The 18,938-nt window shown below is 42.1% G+C and overlaps 2 protein-coding genes across 2 annotated transcripts; both read right to left on the bottom strand.

The window, feature by feature from the left end:
* Nucleotides 1–2,000: 2,000 nt before the first annotated feature.
* Nucleotides 2,001–4,778, bottom strand: LOC101233915 (gallinacin-2). The gene is made up of 4 exons (XM_004174629.6): nt 4,675–4,778; nt 3,165–3,243; nt 2,764–2,884; nt 2,001–2,241 (listed from the first exon to the last, which is right to left on the bottom strand). The coding sequence occupies exons 2-4, from the start codon at nt 3,220–3,222 to the stop codon at nt 2,196–2,198; spliced, it is 225 nt and encodes a 74-aa protein (XP_004174677.3). The 5' UTR covers nt 3,223–3,243; nt 4,675–4,778; the 3' UTR covers nt 2,001–2,195.
* Nucleotides 4,779–9,134: 4,356 nt separating this feature from the next.
* LOC115494690 (ostricacin-3-like) lies at nt 9,135–10,398 on the bottom strand. The gene is made up of 3 exons (XM_072926155.1): nt 10,315–10,398; nt 9,349–9,439; nt 9,135–9,262 (listed from the first exon to the last, which is right to left on the bottom strand). Exons 2-3 carry the CDS (start codon nt 9,404–9,406, stop codon nt 9,135–9,137), a joined length of 186 nt encoding a protein of 61 aa, XP_072782256.1. The 5' UTR covers nt 9,407–9,439; nt 10,315–10,398.
* Between the last annotated feature and the right edge of the window lie 8,540 nt (nt 10,399–18,938).

Here is an 18,938-nt window from a genome sequence, read left to right as displayed (position 1 = left end):
TCAGCTGGCAAGTATCCATCCTCTGCTCCAGATTATTCCCAGGATTCCCAGCCAGCCCACTCCGCATTCCTGTGCAGCACTGACCCAGGAAGAATCAAGAGGGCAGGGAAGTGTCTTGGTGGCCCAGAAGTGACTCCCCAGTGACCTACCTGAGAAAGGTTCAGAGCACACCAAGGCAGAAATGGTCTGTAAGAAACCAAGCTGGAATCACCTTTGAGAAGAGTCCAGATCAGGGAGTGTCTCTGTGCCCCAAACAGGCCGGTTTTGCCCCGTTTCCAGGGGGTGAGACAAACCTCAATGGCTGTTGGCAGAAGTGGCCAACCTGGGAGTGCCCCATGGCTGTGGGGTGCTGGGGCTGCCCCTGGTCCCTCCCTGCTGCAGGGCCAGAGGCTGAGGTGCCTCCTGGGGCTGTTGCAATCAATGTCACCGTTGTCCCCACGCAACACCTCTTGTGACACCCGCGGCACAGCGGCAACGGGCTGTGGGGCCAGCAGGGAAATCTTTGGGATGGGCTCAGGAACTGTTGGTTGTATGCACCAGCACTAGTGTGGTCTTGGGGGAGCAGAATTCTTCTTTCACAGAATCACCTCTGTAATGTTTTGGGTTGGAAGAGATCTCTAAGTTCATCTCTTTTCAGACCCTGACATGGACAGGGACAGGTGCCAATATTCCAGGTTGCTCCAAGCCCTGTGTAACCTGGCCTTGAACACTTCCAGTGATGGAGTAACCGCAGGTTCTGTGGGCAACCTGTACCAGGGCCTCACAACCCTTGGAACCCAGAATTTCTTCCCAATATCCCATGTAACTCTGTCCTCTTCGGCCTTTGAAGCCATTCTTCCTTGTTCTGTCACTCCAGGCCCTGGCCCAAAGTCCTTCTCCAGCTCTTTTGCATCTCCTTGAGGCTCTGGATAGGGCTCCAAGGTCTCCCCAATACTTTCTCTTCTCCAGGCTGGACACTCCTAGATAACTCAATCTCTGTGGTTTATGTTTTGTTATGTATGGATCTACTTTTTGAGTAATGTAGAAAATGAATAAATCTTTTGAGCCTTTTGCTCCATAACTTCATCACTGGGCCAAGTTCTGCTACCAAGCCATCATCCTGAGACAAATCTGAAATATTTAATTAAGGATGTCATGTGTTTTGGGGAAAGACAGTTACAGGATAGAGGCATCTTCATAGGAAGTGAGAGGATGAATTATCCAGTGAAACAGGATGGAAGAAGATACCAATAAGCAACAGCCTGGCATGTCTGCCAAGTGCTTCATACCCAGCTGGAAATTTAGAATTGGCTGGGGCGGCATCCTTGGATAGAGAAATATTTTTCAGTAGAACCAGAGCCACTTGTTATGAACACACATGTTTGTGGCTCATGATCATGGAGGCATTTTCTACAGAGGGTGAGGTCAGCCTTAGCAGAGGAAAGACATTCTAACCTCAAGGTGTGTCCAGGTGGGTGGAGAGGAGAAAACCCCTGGCTCCCACCCTGCAGGGCTGGTTACCCATCTGATCCAGAGGACTGCTTTGTGATGTCACCTGGACAACTCCCTTGGGAAATCCATTTCCCCTCTAAGGTCCATAAAGGTCTCCTTGAGGTGTCCCCACGGGATCATCCCAAGTGCTCATTCCCTCGCTGCCATGTGGTAGGATGGGATGTGGGGCAGCACAGCTCCCAGCAGGGTCTCTGGCAAGGAGTGTTACACTGGGCCCAGGGCATCCAGGTGGGGAATGAGGGGTTTTAACCATTCATGTTTTCCCAAGAAAAGATTTCTGCACAGTAAGAAATAAGGGATTTTGGCATCTGAACACTTTCTGACAAAGGGAAGCTGAGTTCTTTAACCAGCCTTTCTCTTGGCACTTTAGGTTAAGGGCTGTGTAGACCTTGAGACCTGTATAACTCAGAAAAACTCAAATCAAGGAGCATTTCGCACCATAAATTGTTGCCCTGTGGAGTTTGTGTGTCAAACCCCAGGCAGGATCATGACCACAGTTTCAGTGCATGTTTCAGTGACCAATGCTAAGCAACAACAATTTATTTAGAAGAAGGGAAAGCAATGCAGAACACATTTGGATTTACTCTACATCATAAAGGCTTTTGCTTTGGCAATGAAAGGAGTGTGAAGCTTTGCAGCAGGATCCAGTGGGCTTAGGAGTAAGGAGATTCCAAGCAAAGTTGTAGGCTTAGAAGAAATTTTCTTTACTCTTCAATGAATGGCTCATCAACTTCTTTTACGTTCCATGGCCTGAACAAAGGAAAAATAAATCAGATTTTCTTTCTGCTTATATTCCCTCCCTACTCACCCTCAGCCCATGCTTTTTTTTTTCCTCCTGGACACAAATTCTTCCCAAAACAGTTCATGTAATTTGTAGTCATGTTGGGACAGCTCTATGCAATCATACCTGTGAGTAAGGAGATTGTTGCCCTATTGTTTAAGAAAAACAGGGAATTAAATTGATATCCCTGGATTCTGGGGTGAGTGCATTCATTCCTGAGTGAAAACAAAAGACTATTTTCTTATGATAATTTAATTTTACAACAAAAACCTCACCCTGTGCCTAAGAGCATTTTCCAAATGGTTCTTGGGCAACATGTAACACTTGAGTCAACACAGAACACTTGACTGTCCTCGTGGCATAATAGGTTTTTTTTTTCCTTATACCTAATTTAAATATTCAGGAATACCTTGGGGTTTTAGGAGGCAGGCAAAATGTTTACTATTTCTCTGCTCATCCTGCAGATGAGCCTTGGTGAATGCCAAACTCACGATTTGCAGCAGGAGCGGAACCCAAAGCAACGTCCAACTTTAATCAGGTGGATGGGACATCCTCCAAAGTGACAGCTCCCTCCTCTACAGAGAAACATTTCCCTCCGGGGCGAAGACAAACCTGCAATGAGAACAAAATGTTTCCTTCCCCCTTGCTCTGCAGGGTAGGGAATCGGAGTGGAAGGGTTTCTCATTCCTTGAGCTGTCTTGTCACAGCCTTGGCTGTTTTGAAAGGCCGTGTGGGCAGTGAGGTTACAAAGCAGGTCTAGCACAAGCACTGGGCTGATTGATTAATTCCTGACTGGCTTCTAGCAATTTGGAAGAGAAGTGGTTAAAATGTGCTGGGAATTTTTCTTCAGGTGCACAAAAAATCTCTTTCTAGCATCTCTTTCCCATCTTACCTGGAGAAACCTGGAGTGCCAAGAAGAGGAAAGAAAAGAGCAGGTAAAGGATCTTCATGGCTGAGGATGTGCTGTGGCACTGTTGGGAAAAGGACCAAGAAATATGTAAGCTACAGTCCCTGGGATCTGCAGTCTCCTGAGCTAGACACCGTGTTAATAACAATTACATTTATATTAATTTTATCTTCAAGCTTTCAAAAATAATCAGCAAAACCCTGACTATTATGTGGTGCAAAATGTTTTTAGGACATGTGATCATTAAGTTACATTAATAGTTTGGTAGCTCAGATTTCTTTTCCATTTTGCTAATAGTCCCTAGCCAGAACAGAATCATGGAATCCCAAAATGGTTTGGATTGAAAGGAACCTTGAAACTCATCTTGTTCCAGCCCCTGGGGCTGAAACACCTTCTACTAGACCACATTGTTCAAAGTCCCATCCAACATGGTCTTAAGTACTTCCATAACTTTATTTTTAGCTAAATTATTTTATCTAGTAAATAAACAACATAAAGCAAAATTAGGTGATAATAATGTAAAAATTACAAACTTCAGGGGAAAAAAAATGTTCATTTTCTAATGTTTAAATCTATCAAGAGATCAATTTGCTCAACATGTCCAGACTTGGTCTACAGGTAGCAATTCTAGAATGGTACAATCAAATCAATTCCCATTTGAAAATAAAATTTTAAAAGGAAACATATGATACCTTCATTGGAAGAGTTTCAACTAATATTAGGATTAACTTTATAAGATAAGATAGTCTAGCAGGGTGCTTATGGATAAAAAAGCGGGAGTTAATGTTTGATATCCTGGCATTAGGAATGTTCTGATCTGTCACAAATTATGGTCTCTCAAGCAAGGAATGGAAATGAGATTGTGCTGAAATGTCCTAGGGCTGAGAACAGAATTGATAAAGGATGACCCAAAACTGTTTCAAAATTAGTAGGAGAAGTTTACAGAAGTTTCTATATATTTGAAAACATCAGGAGAAATAAGGAGTTGAAGTGAACAATTCTGAAAATGAAATAAGGGTTTTAATGTAGAGACATAAATAAAAAATACTATATATAAAATATGTATTATATACAATATATTTATATATAAATATATAAATAATATATAATTTTATACTTATTATGCACCATACAAATATTGTATAACTATTTATAATGTTTTTATATTCAAAGGTTATATATTTAATGGAAATATATAGATATAGACATGCAGATTTCCACTGAGAAGTCACCAATTTCTCTCGACCACAGACCTCTCTAAAGTAACCTGAACCAATCAGGTTTTCCTAATACTTAGGGAGCAGAAAAATTTACTAAAGCATTCCATGTATTAGCATATATTTGAACTACTTATTCAACATGTTCAGTTTTCCAAAACCTTAGGTTTATCATTTTAGTTACATACAAATTAAAGTTAATAACACAGAGGTTTGGGAGTTGGATTTTTGAGGAAAAAACAAAAGCTGACATTGAAAGAAAAGAACCGAGACTTTACCAGGTATCAGGTCAGCCTTGAAGCCAAACAAGACTTGCTCTTGGTCCCTTCCCTCCTGAAGGTTTTGGCTCTAGGACTGGGATGCTCTTTTATAAGGTGTGACTAACCAAAAAGACTGACAAAAAAGTCTCTTCTCAACCATTCATTGAGCCAATCCAAAAATTGCTCTTTTTTTTCTGGTGGCATCTAACCTAACCAGAAACCAGCTGCTTTTCATTTCCCAATTTTAAAACAGGGTTTCTCTCCAGCCCTGTTTAAGCTTTTTTCCTGGAAAATGCCATGTTTTTCATGCAATACCTCTTGTGACACTCCAGTTTGTGTAAGATACGTTAACCCACCATGGTATGTGTCAAACATCTTGGGACACAGGTTGAACTGCCTAGAAGCAACTTAAAACCTTGCAAAACAAAACATCTGTGTGTTCCCTGTCCCAATTAATTTTCTGTCCCATAAATACAGAATATAAGAACACAGAATGGATATATGGAACTAAAACAAATGTCCATTGGCTTCCAGGCCAGCGTCCACTGAAGATGCCAGAGTGAAGCAAGATGTACCCAGATAAAGTGAATATATCATGGTTATGTCCCTGGACACCCTTCCAGCTGATGGGAAATAATTAAATTTAGGCAAATCTAGCACCAGAGGATGTCTATGGGACCTCAGGCCTCAAAGCTCCTGCTTGAGCTTTTTTCTCAGGACTCTGGTTGATTTTTTGATACTTTCTGTCTTCCACAGGGCCTTCAGCTGACCATTCCAAAACCAGATTATGCCTTAGGTGAGCATTCAGGTTCTCCTTACCTGCTCTCCATCTGCCAGCTGTTGACCTCTGCTTCTGCCATGGGAAGTAGCACCCAGCTTCTGCATGGATGGAGCACCTCTCCTGTAAAGAGATGGAGAGAGCTGGGGGTGTTCAGCCTGGGAAAGAGAAGGCTCCAGAGAAACCTTAGACTCCATCTTAGTATCTAAAGGGGTGTTATGAAAAAGGGGGAGATTGACTTTTTATACAGGCAGATAGTGACAAGACATGGGGAAATGGTTTTAAACTGACAAAGGGCAGGTTTGCATTAGATATTAAGAAGAAATTCTTCCCTGAGAGGGTGGTGAGGCCCTGGCAACAGGTTTCCCAGAGAATCTGTGGCTTCCTCATCCCTGGAAGTGTTCAAAACCAGGCTGGATGGAGCTTGGAGTAACCTGAGATGGTAGAAGGTGTCTCTGTCTACATTGGGGAGGTGGGAATGAAATGGTCTTTAAGGTCCCTTAGAATCCAAACCATGCTATGTTTCTATTATTCTAAGATATGAAATGCTTTTTTAGATCATATTTTACTTTAAACTTCCCTTCAGTGAACAAAAAAAAAAATAATGTTCATGCAGTATTTTAACATGATATATGAATTACATCATAATGGGAAATGATACATTTGCTAATTTGAATGATTGGTGTTTCTAATTGACCAAGACCTCTGCAAATGACACCATGTCTTACAGACACCACTGTACTGTAGTGTCTAAAGGTAATACCAAAATTAAACTATTTCCATTGCTGACTGGCAGCTTACCTCCTAGTAATGTAATTTTTTCATTACTTTGATATGAAGTTCTTAAGTAGAACCATAGAATAGTCTGAATTGGAAGGAACTTTTGAAAGGTGAATAAGTCCAAGCCCTCTGCAATGAGCAGGGACATCTTCCACTAGATCAGGTCAGCCCAGACCTAGCTCAAAGCCCTGTCCAAGTAAACAGGTGCACAGGAGTGTACAGAAATTACCTATATGCATGTGAAAACATGACTACAAACCATTTCCCTTACAAGCATACCCTGACACAGCTTTTTATTCTCTAGATAATTTTGTATGTGAATTGTTTCTGCAATAGGAAAAATGGTAATTGGATTTCTGGTGTGTCTGCCAACATGCGGCCATAAAACTGAAAAGCAGGGGGAATAAAATTGCAAAAGTTGCAGTTGCTTCACCTCTTGCTGTGTTGGTGGTTAATTTGCCAACTGTTACTCTCACCCAACACAATTCCTCAAGGAAACATAGTTAATTTTTATTGTCTGTAAGATCTTATGTGCAAGTATTGTCAAGGGCTTAGCTTTACCACTGGACATCCTTTGCCCTGTTTAATATAAATTTCACGTGGTCACAGTCCCATCCAGGCCATCAGAAAACCTCTGCCTGGACAAGGGGAAGGGAGAAGCAGAGGAGGGGTGGAGCACCTTTGGCAGAACTCGGCAAGATTTTTGGGTTGCAGCTCTTAGAGTGGACAATCTTTCCATCCCCATCTGCAGCTCCTGTTCTTCTGAGCAAGAGACAACCAAACACTTTCAATTATTATAGTGGGGTCAGCATTTTGTGCAATAATACAGTGCTGAGCAGCTGCTGTGACTGATGCAGGTGGGATATACGCCAAAGGGAAATGTCCCCAAAGGAGGTAGCAAAGTGTCTGGAGCAGAAATGTCTTTCACCCTTTTAAAATCACAATGTTTGAGTAATTTTACCAAGATCACCTTCCAGAGAAGAAGGAGGATCTTATCTGCACCTTAGGAGTTTGTATCTAGCACAGAAGATGAGGCAATTAGGAGCAAAAAGGACAACCTCAAACTCTGCTTCTAGTATTTTTCTCTTGAAAATAAAAAAGGAAATATTAGGGATATCTTTCACTAGTGTTACCCCTAGTTAAATTGTGTCAAAATGTATACAAAATGTATTTAATCAAGGTCAATACTTTATTGATTATGCAGTTATCTTGAGTAAATGATGATATTAACATCTGCATGAACAATTCTGGCTCCATCTTTTGACCTGATAGCTAATTAAATGTACTGGGGTACAAGGGCAGAGTCCTCTTTCTTTTTTGAGAACCACAATGTGACTGGCAGTGATGCAGTGATGTGTGAGTGATCAAAGCTCCTTGGCACAGGTCAGATGCACCACAGTTTCTAATATTCAAAGAATCTTTGTAATTTTCTAGAGAAAACTGTTGGGAGTAACCTCACCAAATTTCAGATATCCTAAAAGGAAATATCAAAGTACAAACTATTTTCACTGCTCTTCCTCTATGGATAATGGAGAGAGACTGTTCTACAGACTTTTAATAGACTTTTGCAATAAGATTGTTAGAAATAAAACATAGAAGTAACAGTAGGGAGAGAAGAAATCCAGCAGCGTTGCAGGAGGAGGTGTTTTGCAGTAAGAGCCACGAGCATTAATTCTGCAGAACAACACAAGTGGCAGCTGTGTCTCTCACAGAGCCAGAATTTGCTCTTCAGAGGGTTTTTAAAAATATGTTGTCGCCTCTCCAAACCCACCCAGAAAGTCATTAGGAGTGCAAACCATCTGAGATTGGTAACATACTTCACTGAGCACTGTTGTGACTGTTCAGCAACTGCTTTTGAAGAGATAACAACCACATCACTACGTTGAACACCCATAACTCTTGGGAATATATTTTTTTACTCTTTCCCTTTTTTAAACTTTTTTTTCCTGTTTCATGTTGCTGATATGATTAAAAATGTTCCCAGTTTTCCTGTGCATAAGGTCTACTCAGAAATTTTCTCAGATGCTTCCAGGCCCTCTGAAGGAAACATCTGGAGGAATCTTGGCTTTATCTACACTGCTAGGCCATGAGGCCAAGGAAAAGAGACAGAACCACACATTCCAGCCCATATTTTGTTTCTTGCAACGAGAAAGGAAGGTCCACTTTGCAACTGCAATGTCTGCTCCTTTTGGTACTGAGGTCTCCTTATTTGTTTAATTGCAGAATGATTTGGGTTGGAAGTGACCTTAAAAATCATCTCAACCCAAGAGCAAGGACAAATTCCACTACCTCAGGTTGCTCCCAGCCCTGTCCAGCCTGGCCTTGGACACTCTCAGGAATGGAGCAGCCACAGCTTCTCTGGGCAACGTGTGCCAGCACATCACCACCCTCACAGGGAAAACGTTTCCCTCTTTCCCTACCAAGAATCACCAGAGGTTCAACCACATGAATGCTACCATAACTGATTTTATTAAAGGAGAGGAAAGAAATAGTTTCCACAGTGTTGCCTGGTTCATGTTTGTGGTGTTTGCTTCACTGCAAGGGAAGATTTTGACAGCTTTTTATTGCAGCAGGAACTGGTGCCACCAGGAGTGATGGGATCAGGGTGATTCCCAGGAGCCATTCGGTAGAAGCAGGAAGGATTTCCAAGGTGAATCCAGGGACTCTTCAGCTTCTCCACCCCCTGCATGAAGAATAGAGAGTCTCAGGCTACCCACCTGTAGGTTTTCTGCCGAGATGTTCTCCTTATCTCCTGACATCAGAGCAGAGGCTGCCATGGCATGTGAATTCCCCCTCTATGCCAGCAGGTTAGGCACCAGAGAAGTGAGACAGGTGGCAGGAGCTGTGCCCCTAAGATGTTGCTCTGGAGAAAAAATAATGAGGATATGAGCCATTCCCATAGAGATCCCTGCATTTCTACTCACCTTTTGCAGCAAGAATATCCATTGCTACACGTTCCAATCCAGTAATAGGGGCGGCGACAAATCCCTCGGAAGCAGCGTCCATTTTGCATCAAACAAGGGTTGTTTAGCCTAGGAAACAATTGTGCTATACAGCACAAAGAGAAGAGTCATTTACTATGAAAGTGATCAAAAGAAAATACAGTCTTCCTCTTTACTCCCCTCACTCCTTACCTGCAGCTCCTTGGAGCATCAGGAAGAGGACAACCAGGAGCATGTGAAGGATCCTCATGGCCACAGTTGGGATGTGGGTTCTTTACCTGCACTGAGCAGAGAGCACAAGGTTGAACAACACTGGACAGAGGATTCCCTCCTGACCAGGAGATGATGATTAAAAAATGTGCCCGAAGACACCAAAGCCAAAATCTTTGTCCAGTGGTTTTGGACAAAGAACAGAGTCAAAACTTCATCCTTGGAAATATTAGAAATTTCAAGGAGTGCATTTCTAATCTGACCTAATTAGTACCATTTTAAGCACAGATTCAGACTAGAAACTCCTGGATTAGCTCAAGATCTAAATTATTCTGGGATTCTATGCTGTTTTGGTGCTAGTTTTCTTTTTTTTTCCTTCTTCTTTTTCTTTTAATTTTGGCTTTACTCCAGTGAAAAAAAAAAAAGATATCCCAGATCTCTTCAGCCCCAGAAAGGTTACTCTGTTACCAGCATAGGCCCACAAATTATCCCCCTTGTACATATTGAAGTACACAAAGAGTTCAGAGAATGACTCAGTCTTAATCCTTAGGAAAGTCTAAAAAAGACATCTTTATCTTTTCAATATTAATTCAGGTAACAACTCAGTCAAAATGTTACAGGCAAGACACGTGGCTCAAAATGCAAAGCTCAGCTGCTGTGCTGGCTGAGTGTCTGTTTCTGGAGTAAAACAGACATTTCTGTCTCTGGTGTCTCAAGGGAAGGTTCCCAGGTCTCTGCTCCTCTTGGAGATAAGCAAACCCAGTGACCTCTTGGAAGCCCTGCAAGCAGCTAATCCATGGCTCTACAGAACACATATAACAGGAGGCACTTGCTGAAGTAAAGAGAGGGAAGGGGTTAATCAAAGCAGAAACTTGAGATTGATGAAAGGAAAGGAGGTTTGTAAAGATGGAGAGGTGAGGGTGGGTCTCCAGAGCCAGGCAGAGTTACCCGAGGAGAAGGTGGAGGATCGCTGCCCCTTCTATTCTCCCGTGGATGAACCCGTCCCAAACATGTCCCACCCTAAAAAAGGTTGGGGATGAGCCAATGCAGTCATTGGCCAATGAAAAAAAAGCTTTTTCCAGCCAGTATTTTGTTTCTTCCAATGAGAAAGGAAGGTCCACTTTGAAACTGCTTTCACCACAGAGCCCCTGATCTTTGTGCAATCCATCCAAGTTTGTGCAAGTCACGTTAGACCACAGGGTGATGTAAAATACCTGGGACATGCCATGAGTGCTCCTGGTCCTGAGGGCTCCTTAGTTGTAGAATGGTTGGGCTGGAAGGGACCTTAAATCTCATCCACTTCCACCCCTGCCATGGGCAGGGGACATCTTTCACTATCCCAGGTTGCTCAGAGCCCTTTCCATCCCAGCCTTGAACACCTTCAGGGATGGGGCAGCCACAGCTTCTCTGGACAACCTGTGCCAGGGCCTCACCACCCTCACAGTGAAAAATTTCCTCTCCTTCCCTGGAAAATAATCACTGGTAATTTCATGAGCTTCCCCTGGTGACTGCTGTGGTGCCTTACAGATCTTCAGGACCAAGGAGCCAGGACAGCCAGAAACCTTGATGCCTAAGAGGGTTCACAAAATTGTGTAAGGAAGAGAACAAGAGTGGGCTGTGGAAAACTATGTAGATTTTAAGAAATCTCAGTGCTGGGAATATCTTCCTCAAGGTATAACTGCTTTACAGCTGATCAAGTGTCCTGAATGAAAAGGCAGCTCAGATGTTTTCCTTCAAGTTAGCAAAATGTAGGGTTTGTTTCCAGGTGGGCCAACTCCATAAGGGATAAATCACGGCTTTACAATGCAGTAAGGGAAGTGCAGATAAATATAACTGATGCTTTAGAGATATAAAACTCAATTTCTGTTCTCTGGATCTCCAAGCAGCACTTTTATCCTCATATTTCCAGGGTTTTGGAAGCAGCTGGCCAGCCCTGGTTGATTGTGCCTTCCCTGAGCTGGGGGGGTCTTTGTTGTGGGAGAGGTTCAATTCCCAAAGGGAGCAGAGGCAGCTCACTCCACATCACTGCTCAAAATACCCAACAGCAGATGGGATTTCCAGGCAGGGTTTAGTCGAGTCAGGTCTGGGCAGTTTTCCACAGGGCTGTCCAAGGTCAGTGGGTGGACAGCAGGGCTGTTCCTGCATGGATGTCATGGCATTATTTGCCAGGTGCAGAGGTGCTGTGAGGACAAACATTGGGCAATTGTACCAAAGGTGTGTCATCCTTCCTGTCATTTGCACAGGGGATGCTGGAAGAAGAGGATGGCAGATAGAAGGTGAAGGATCCTCATTGCTTCAAGTGTCTGGGGACATCCCATTGTCACAGGTAAGCTGAGGTGACATATGGACACAAAGGGTTTAACACAGTGGCCTTCATGCCATAGAGCGATTTAGGGTGCTCTGGACTGGCTGAGATCTCTTCCTGGGATTCATGGAAAAGGGTCAGGAGAGAGGAGAGCAAGCCAAAGAGCAGGGATAGGACACAGTGACATCTCAGGTAGCACTGGTCTAAATGTGGGCAAAGGAACTGAGACCTGGATGTTTACTGGGAATGAAGTCTGTGGTGTGCTGAGTGATAAATAATCAGCTGGAATTTAGAAGAGTCCTTCCATATATACATTTTAACAATATTTTATATATAAATATATCTACCTTAGTGTGGATTTGCTATGAGGGCTGTAGAGAAACAGGAGGCTAAGAAATATCATTATATAATTTGTCTATGTTTAAATAAGCAATTACTGAAATTAATATCCGTGCAATTCCTGGGTAAATCACAGGTTAGAATATCTGGATTATTCTTTTCTATTTGCATGTTCTCCAGCAAAGATAAAATAGCAGTTTATTAAATTCGGCCTTTGTTTCTCTTGGATATTTATAGATTATATGCACAGACATACAAATCTATGTTTATGCTTGGAGAACATAATTTTGGGGGGCTCTACACAATGTCCTTTGCAGTACCCCAGGAAAAGGGAACTGAGTAAGACATATAGCAGTCAAAATGCTTCCAGGATGCAATATTAATTGTCTTGCAATATTCATTCTTTAGTTGCATGTGTTTAACTGCCAAGAAACATGTGAAATGTATCACTTTTGTAATTATGAGTGGCCAAAATAATGCTTAGAGTCGATAACAGTATGTCGGAATTAAAGCAAGAGTTAAATGATAGTATTTAAGATATTTAAAGGAAGTTTTCCATCAATCATAAGAACAAATAAAATTAATTAGTTAAAGATCTTCTCCAAACCCTGATATTTGAGCTTGGATCTGTTTTGTTCCACTTTGGGCAGGTGGCACAAGCACAAAGTGGAAAAGCAGGAAGAAAAAATAATTTTATCCTATTTTAACTTCCTTATCAGGAGGTTACTCCAAAATCTCAGTTCAGAGCTCTGTGCTTCTAAAAACTCATTTATACATTTAATATGCACAGTGTCTAATTCCACTTCTTCACATTTCATCACTTGAGTTATTTATGTTTTTGTAGTTTTTTTTAAAAATAACAAAATCAAAATCCAAATAAGAGAAACAAATGTTCTTCCATATTGTAAAGCAAATATGCACATTCTTCCAATTAAATTATGCAGGAGTGAAATTTTAAATAGCTGTATTTTTTCTGGGGGAGCCTGTTCAGTGCCCAGCCACCCTCTGGGTGAAGAACTTTTCCTGATATCCAGCCTAAACATTCCCCAGCTCAGCTTCATTCCATTTCCTTGAGTCCTGTCAATCTGATTTTGAGAGCAGTGACTGATTTCTTGTCCATCCCAGGATTCCACAGCAGACTGCAGAGCAGGGAGGGCTTTGAGTCTGGCCTGTCAGAAAACAACATTCACTCACATATCAGCACTAGGAATCAAAAGACATCAGTATAATTAAGGGGAAAAAATCCATAAACCCCGCTGTCAGAATAATTTCTGCGCTCTTCACTGAAGAAGGTTGCTGGAGGGGAATTTCTGCATTAGCTCTTCATTGCCATCTTCTGGGAGAGACCTGAATGGGTGAATGCTCTTTGAAGCACAGGAATGTTGGGCTTTTTTCCTGGTCTCTTGCTGGTATGACAATGAAAACACAACATCTGGGCTCACAGGTGCCTTCAGGGTTCAGGTTAAACCAGTGCTGCCCCAGTTTCTCTAGTCCAGATCCTCTGAGGGCACATATTTGACCAAAGTATTTTTGTGAAAGTTGTTTCCTTTGTCCACCTTGAATCACAAAGGCTGTGTGGAGATGGGTGCTTCCCTGGAATTAATTATCCAGACATAAATAAATATTTTCTGTGGGACAAGCAGAACACAGGTGTGGCAAATGCATGAGAATGATAGAGTGACCAGCAGGTCAAGGGAGGGCAGTCTGCTCTTGTGACATCCTACCTGGAGTCACCAACATGAGGACATGGACCTGCTGGAGAGAGCCCAGAGGAGGTCAAGAAAATGTTCCCAGGGCTTGAGCCCCTCTGCTCTGGAGCCAGGCTGGGAGAGCTGGGAGACTTCACCTGGAGAGGAGAAGGATCCAGAGAGACCTCAGAGCCCTTTCCATGTCCTAAAGGGGCTCCAGGAGAGCTGGAGAGGGATTTGGGACAAGGGATGGAGGGACAGGACACAGGGAATGGCTTCCCAAAGCCAAAGGGCAGGGTCAGATGAGATTTTCTAATCCTTCTCCATGAGAGTGCTGATGCCCTACACAGGTGCCCAGAGAAGCTGTGGCTGCCCCTGGATCCCTGGAAGTGTCCAAGGTCAGGTTGGACAGGGCTTGGAGCAGCCTGGGATAGTGGCAGGTGTCCCTGCTCATGGCAGGGGGTGTGGAACGGGATGAGTTTTAAGGTCCCTTCCAACCCAAACCATTGTGGGATTCTATGAACACAGAGGGGTCTCACCTGTATTTCACACAGAAGAGTCATTGCAAAACCTGAGCTTCCCTAATTCAGCTGTTACGGGGTTGTGGATGCATCTGTCGGCTCCAGAGACAGCCCTGAAGAGTTAGGTCCCCCCTGGATCCCACCCTGTGTGTCTCAGGCCATCATTTTCTGTGGGAAATGGATTTGTAGAGAGTTCTCAGGGCCTGACAGAAAGCCCATACAGTACACATCCATATGCAAACTTTGAGATAAGAAATGCTGACTTAGAAATGCCATGGAATAGGACAGATATTGCTGAGAGAGAAATGGAGCTAGAAAAAAGTTTCAAAAGATGGCCTTGAAAATAAGACTAGATACTTTGGAGAAATAGAACTATAAAAGATGCATTGTAGTAGGATCCACGAGGAGAAGTTTTAGATTATTGGCTTTAAGGCATCTACAGCATGGTGTGGCCAAGAAACACTTATAATGTACTGTAATTAGGAAATAGTCAACTTCTGATTGTGATGGCCTGAATTACAACATCTGTCACCCTTCTCATGAGGCTGAAAATAGAATAAAAATTTTTAAAAAGCCTCTCAGCTGCCCTGTTTCTGGGTCAGACAAGGTTATTTTCTGGCAGTTTTCCACCAGCCATGAGTGATCGATGTGTTGGGCAAACACCGGGGCAGTGCGGGGCGTTTTTGGAAAGGGCCAACTCGTGTTCCAGGGAAAGGGGAGGAAGATCACAAGGGGTCACCATCCCCCATCAGCTGCTGGGAAGTGACATTTCAGCTGCTGGGAATTGCTGTGGAAAGTCCATGTCCTTGACCAGCCAGTCTGTGGCAGCTCTGTCATCCACAGAATATATAAAAACAGTTGTTCTGGGGTGAGACATCACTCTGTGAAGATCCCCTGGAGTAGAACCAGGTAGGACCCACTGGCCCCTCTCTCCTCAGGTCCTTTTGGGTGAGCTAAAGGTACAGTTTTCACACCCATTTCAATCAAAAAGGAGAAAACCACCTACTTTTTGATAAAATTTGTTTTCTCTCAAGATACAGAATATTGCAGCTTAATTAAATCCCCATGAATATCTGAAATGGTCAGTGCTTGGTGTTCCAATAGTGCATTTGGCTGATTGTTGTACTCAATTATGGTGATTCTTAATTATTAAATTAGTTGGTATTATTTTCCAAAGGTAGCTGGAATCTTCAGGGAGAAATGATGGGTGAGAGACAATCCCGGGCCTCTAGGATGGGTAGATGGCTACCTAGATTTTCTGTAAAGATATTTCAAGGAGTAGTTACTGGCTGGTAAGCTAAAAAATTACTATTATTTGAGTAATTAAAGCTTTTGAGTGTTTATATTCAAAGAAACTGTAAAGGCTTACATTATTAACTAAATAAAATGGATATTTTAGTAATTAGGTAACTTGCTTTGAACATGGAGCACTGCACTGTATGGGCTGCCATTATTAAAGTCAATTCCATCCCAGCCAAAGTCAGCAGAGTTGCTCAAATAAAAAAAAAAGAAAAAAAGTATAGTCATAAATACATTTTATCAATCTTACACAGTATACTTTTGAATTTACTTTTCCTTAAAAACTGTTATTCTATAGATTCATTCTAGAACATTTACTCTATTGCATAAATGCTGATTTTATTTAAAAATTGAAGTTAATTTGTCATTTCTGTTTGTGGTGGTTGATGACAAATGCAGGTTAAATGCATAACCTTTTTTTGTTTTTTTTCTTAGCAACTGTTTTATTTAGTGGCACTGAATTTGGACATGAAGATCTTTTCCTTTTTCTTTGCTGTTCTCCTCTTAATGCTCCAGGGCATTTCAGGTAAGAGTTAAATAAACTGTAAGGAAATGCACAAGGAAAATTGTGAGTATGGAAAAAACAGAAATTGAAATAGAAATAAAAACAGAAATAAGAGAAGTAGGAATAGGAATAAGAAGAAATAGAAATAGAAATAGAAATAGAAATAGAAATAGAAATAGAAATAGAAATAGAAATAGAAATAGAAATAGAAATAGAAATAGAAATAGAAATAGAAATAGAAATAGAAATAGAAATAGAAATAGAAATAGAAATAGAAATAGAAATAGAAATAGAAATAGAAAGGGGTTTAGTCCCTTTTTCCTATGGCCAAAGTGCTCCCAGTGTGTTGGGCACATTTTTAGCTGTGACCAGACACCAAATGGGTGCATTGGGTGCACTGAACCCTCCCAGTTTGGAAAATAAGGGAATTTAATGGTGTGGAAGTGGCCAGCGGGCAGGTGAACTTCAAGACTGCTGCCATTCTATAACCTGGATTGTTCTTGGTCTTCTTTGTAAGGCAAATCACAACTCTACATTGTTTTTTTTTTACTCTACCCAGGTTTCCTGCGTGCCCCCAACACCGAGGTGCAGTGCAGACAGGCTGGGGGGGTCTGTTCCAGCGACCGCTGCCCCCCACCCCACACGAGACCCTTTGGACGTTGCCAGCAGGGAATTCCCTGCTGTAGGACCGTGGTGAGTACAGGATGTGATGGATCACACACCCCCAGAAGGGCTTGGGTCGGACAGGGCCTTTCAAGGTCACCTGTTCCATCCCCATGATCATGGACACCTTCTACAAGATCTGGTTGCTCCAAGCCCCGTCCAACCTGGCCTTGAACATTTCCACAGTTTTCTTGAGGTTTATTACTAATTTATTACTCATTTTTGTGCATCCAGTCTGACCTTTAGATGGAAAATTGCAGCGGCACAAGCTGGAAAAGAGCAGAGACTCTGCACACTCAGATATAGGATTTCCTGAGGATTTCCTCACTGCTTCCCTCTGTAGCATTAATGGTGCAGCTCAAGCGCCTCGTGGGAAGGATCACAGTGAAATCTCATTGGCAGAAAGAATTAATTAGCCAGAAATGAACTCTTTTTGCTGCTGTACCCATTAGCTGGTTCAAGCTGCTCATGATGAGCAGTACTGGCTCCAAAGGACACATCTCTCAATGTGCACACTGACCAAGGACCTGGGATTTTTGGGTCAGATTCATAGGAAAGCTGCATCTTCCACCTTGCAAAGGCTGCCTGGTCCCATAGTCAGAAAAACAGCCTGAAAATCATGTTGTTCTCCCAGACTTTTTTCCTATGGTTCCATAGACTTCCTCTTCTAGACAAAATCAAAATATCTGGTCTAGTGAAAGGTGTTCAAGCCCATGGAAGGGAGTTGGAACCAGATGCTCTGTTAGGTCCTTTCAAATCAAAATAATAATTTAATTCTGTGATTAATTTATTCTTTTTTCCCTCAAATCCCTTACTGGAATCCTAAAGTTCACTCCATATCTTTATTCCAATGTGAAACTGCAGCAACAAATATCTCTGAATATTTACACTCTGCCTCCACTGATTCTAACATTTCATTTTCTGTTTCTTTTTTTCCTTGTAAAATGCTGCAGACTTTTAATTTTGGAGGCTCTTACTTAAACTCTGTTCAATATTAGTAGCAAGAGATATTAAAAACAAAACATGAGCAGCAGAAACTCTTTTCCATACCAAAAATTCCAAGAGGAGTAGGAAATTTCAGGCACAGAGTGTTGTCATTTCATTATTAATTAAAATAGAAAAGAAATTTATGATTAAAATTCAGCAGCAGAACTGTGAATATCCTGAAGAGCTGGGTTCACAATTCAATACCTTCTGTGCATTTTATTTAAGCTCTTTCCTGGTTGTAAGTACAAAATCTGATATTTCCTTCCCTTTTTTTTTTGCAGTATGATTAGTGGCCACTGACATCTCCGATGGGCCAACCAGAGCTTCTGGCAATTTAAGGGACGTATCATCTCACTGGAAAATCTGGAATTCTGAGCAGAAAATATTTGACACATACAGGCACATGCCACAATGTGAACAACAGAAAGAGAACAAACCCTTCCATAAACAGCCTTAATGGCCCAAAGAAACTCCAAAGCAATTCTTGAAAAAACCAATATTTTTCATTTTTAAAAATGTTTTGCTGCTGACATTTTATTGTGTCAACCAACATCTGTTCCAGAAAAGTCACCAGCATGCAGGAGTCTGTGCCTGTGAGAGCATGCAAAGTTCTTCCTTTGGCCCTCAGAACAGCTATTTTATTATTGTTATTATTATTATTTTATTTTCCTTTTGGAGTCAGCAAAAATGTGAGAAATGCCAAAATTCTCAGCTAAGGTGTTTATATTTCATAGTCTACACATCTCAATAAATTTTAGTATACTTCCTCTGGAGTATCTGTGTTTGATCCTTATCCCTGTGAAGAACAATCTCCTTATTCCTGTGAGGAATTCTCTTGCTGTGTGTTTTTGTTGGAGGGTCTCACCTAGAATCAGTGTGAGATGTGCCTTTTCTTATCCAAGAAAAGGGGAGGAAAACAAACCCATGTGACAGGAATATGTCCTTGTACTAATCATTATTAATTTGACCAAGAATAACTTCAAGGCCAGGTGGGACAGGACTTGGAACAACCTGGGACAGTGGAAGGTGGGGTGGAACTGGATATCTTTAAGGTCCTTTCCCACCCAAACCATTCCATGATTCTGTGACTCTCCAAACCCACCGTGATGAGGCCAGTGCAGAGCTGGCACAAGCAGATCAGGTTGAGTATCCTGAAACCATCCAGGAGCTCATGGCATGGGAGAGCAAGGACACTTTGGGTCACCCCTTGTCCCAAATCCTTGTGGCCTTTGCATTGCTTGTATTAGGGATGGAGAAGGGAAGGA

Source organism: Taeniopygia guttata, chromosome 3, assembly GCF_048771995.1.
Source record: "Taeniopygia guttata chromosome 3, bTaeGut7.mat, whole genome shotgun sequence".
NCBI lineage: Eukaryota > Metazoa > Chordata > Aves > Passeriformes > Estrildidae > Taeniopygia > Taeniopygia guttata.
The sequence above is the reverse complement of the archived record's forward strand: the minus strand, read 5'-3'. Positions and strand labels throughout refer to the sequence as shown.

Bases quoted from the DNA above. Each gene is read 5' to 3' on its own strand.
- LOC101233915 (XM_004174629.6), bottom strand. From the start codon at position 3,222: ATGAAGATCCTTTACCTGCTCTTTTCTTTCCTCTTCTTGGCACTCCAG. The intron at 2,885-3,164 runs GTAAGATGGGAA...TTCTCATTGCAG, and splicing joins GGCACTCCAGGTTTCTCCAG to GTTTGTCTTCGCCCCGGAGG. The intron at 2,242-2,763 runs GTGAGTTTGGCA...TCCTTTGTTCAG, and splicing joins TTCCGCTCCTGCTGCAAATC to GCCATGGAACGTAAAAGAAG.
- LOC115494690 (XM_072926155.1), bottom strand. From the start codon at position 9,406: ATGAGGATCCTTCACATGCTCCTGGTTGTCCTCTTCCTGATGCTCCAA. The intron at 9,263-9,348 runs GTAAGGAGTGAG...TGTGCTGTATAG, and splicing joins GATGCTCCAAGGAGCTGCAG to CACAATTGTTTCCTAGGCTA.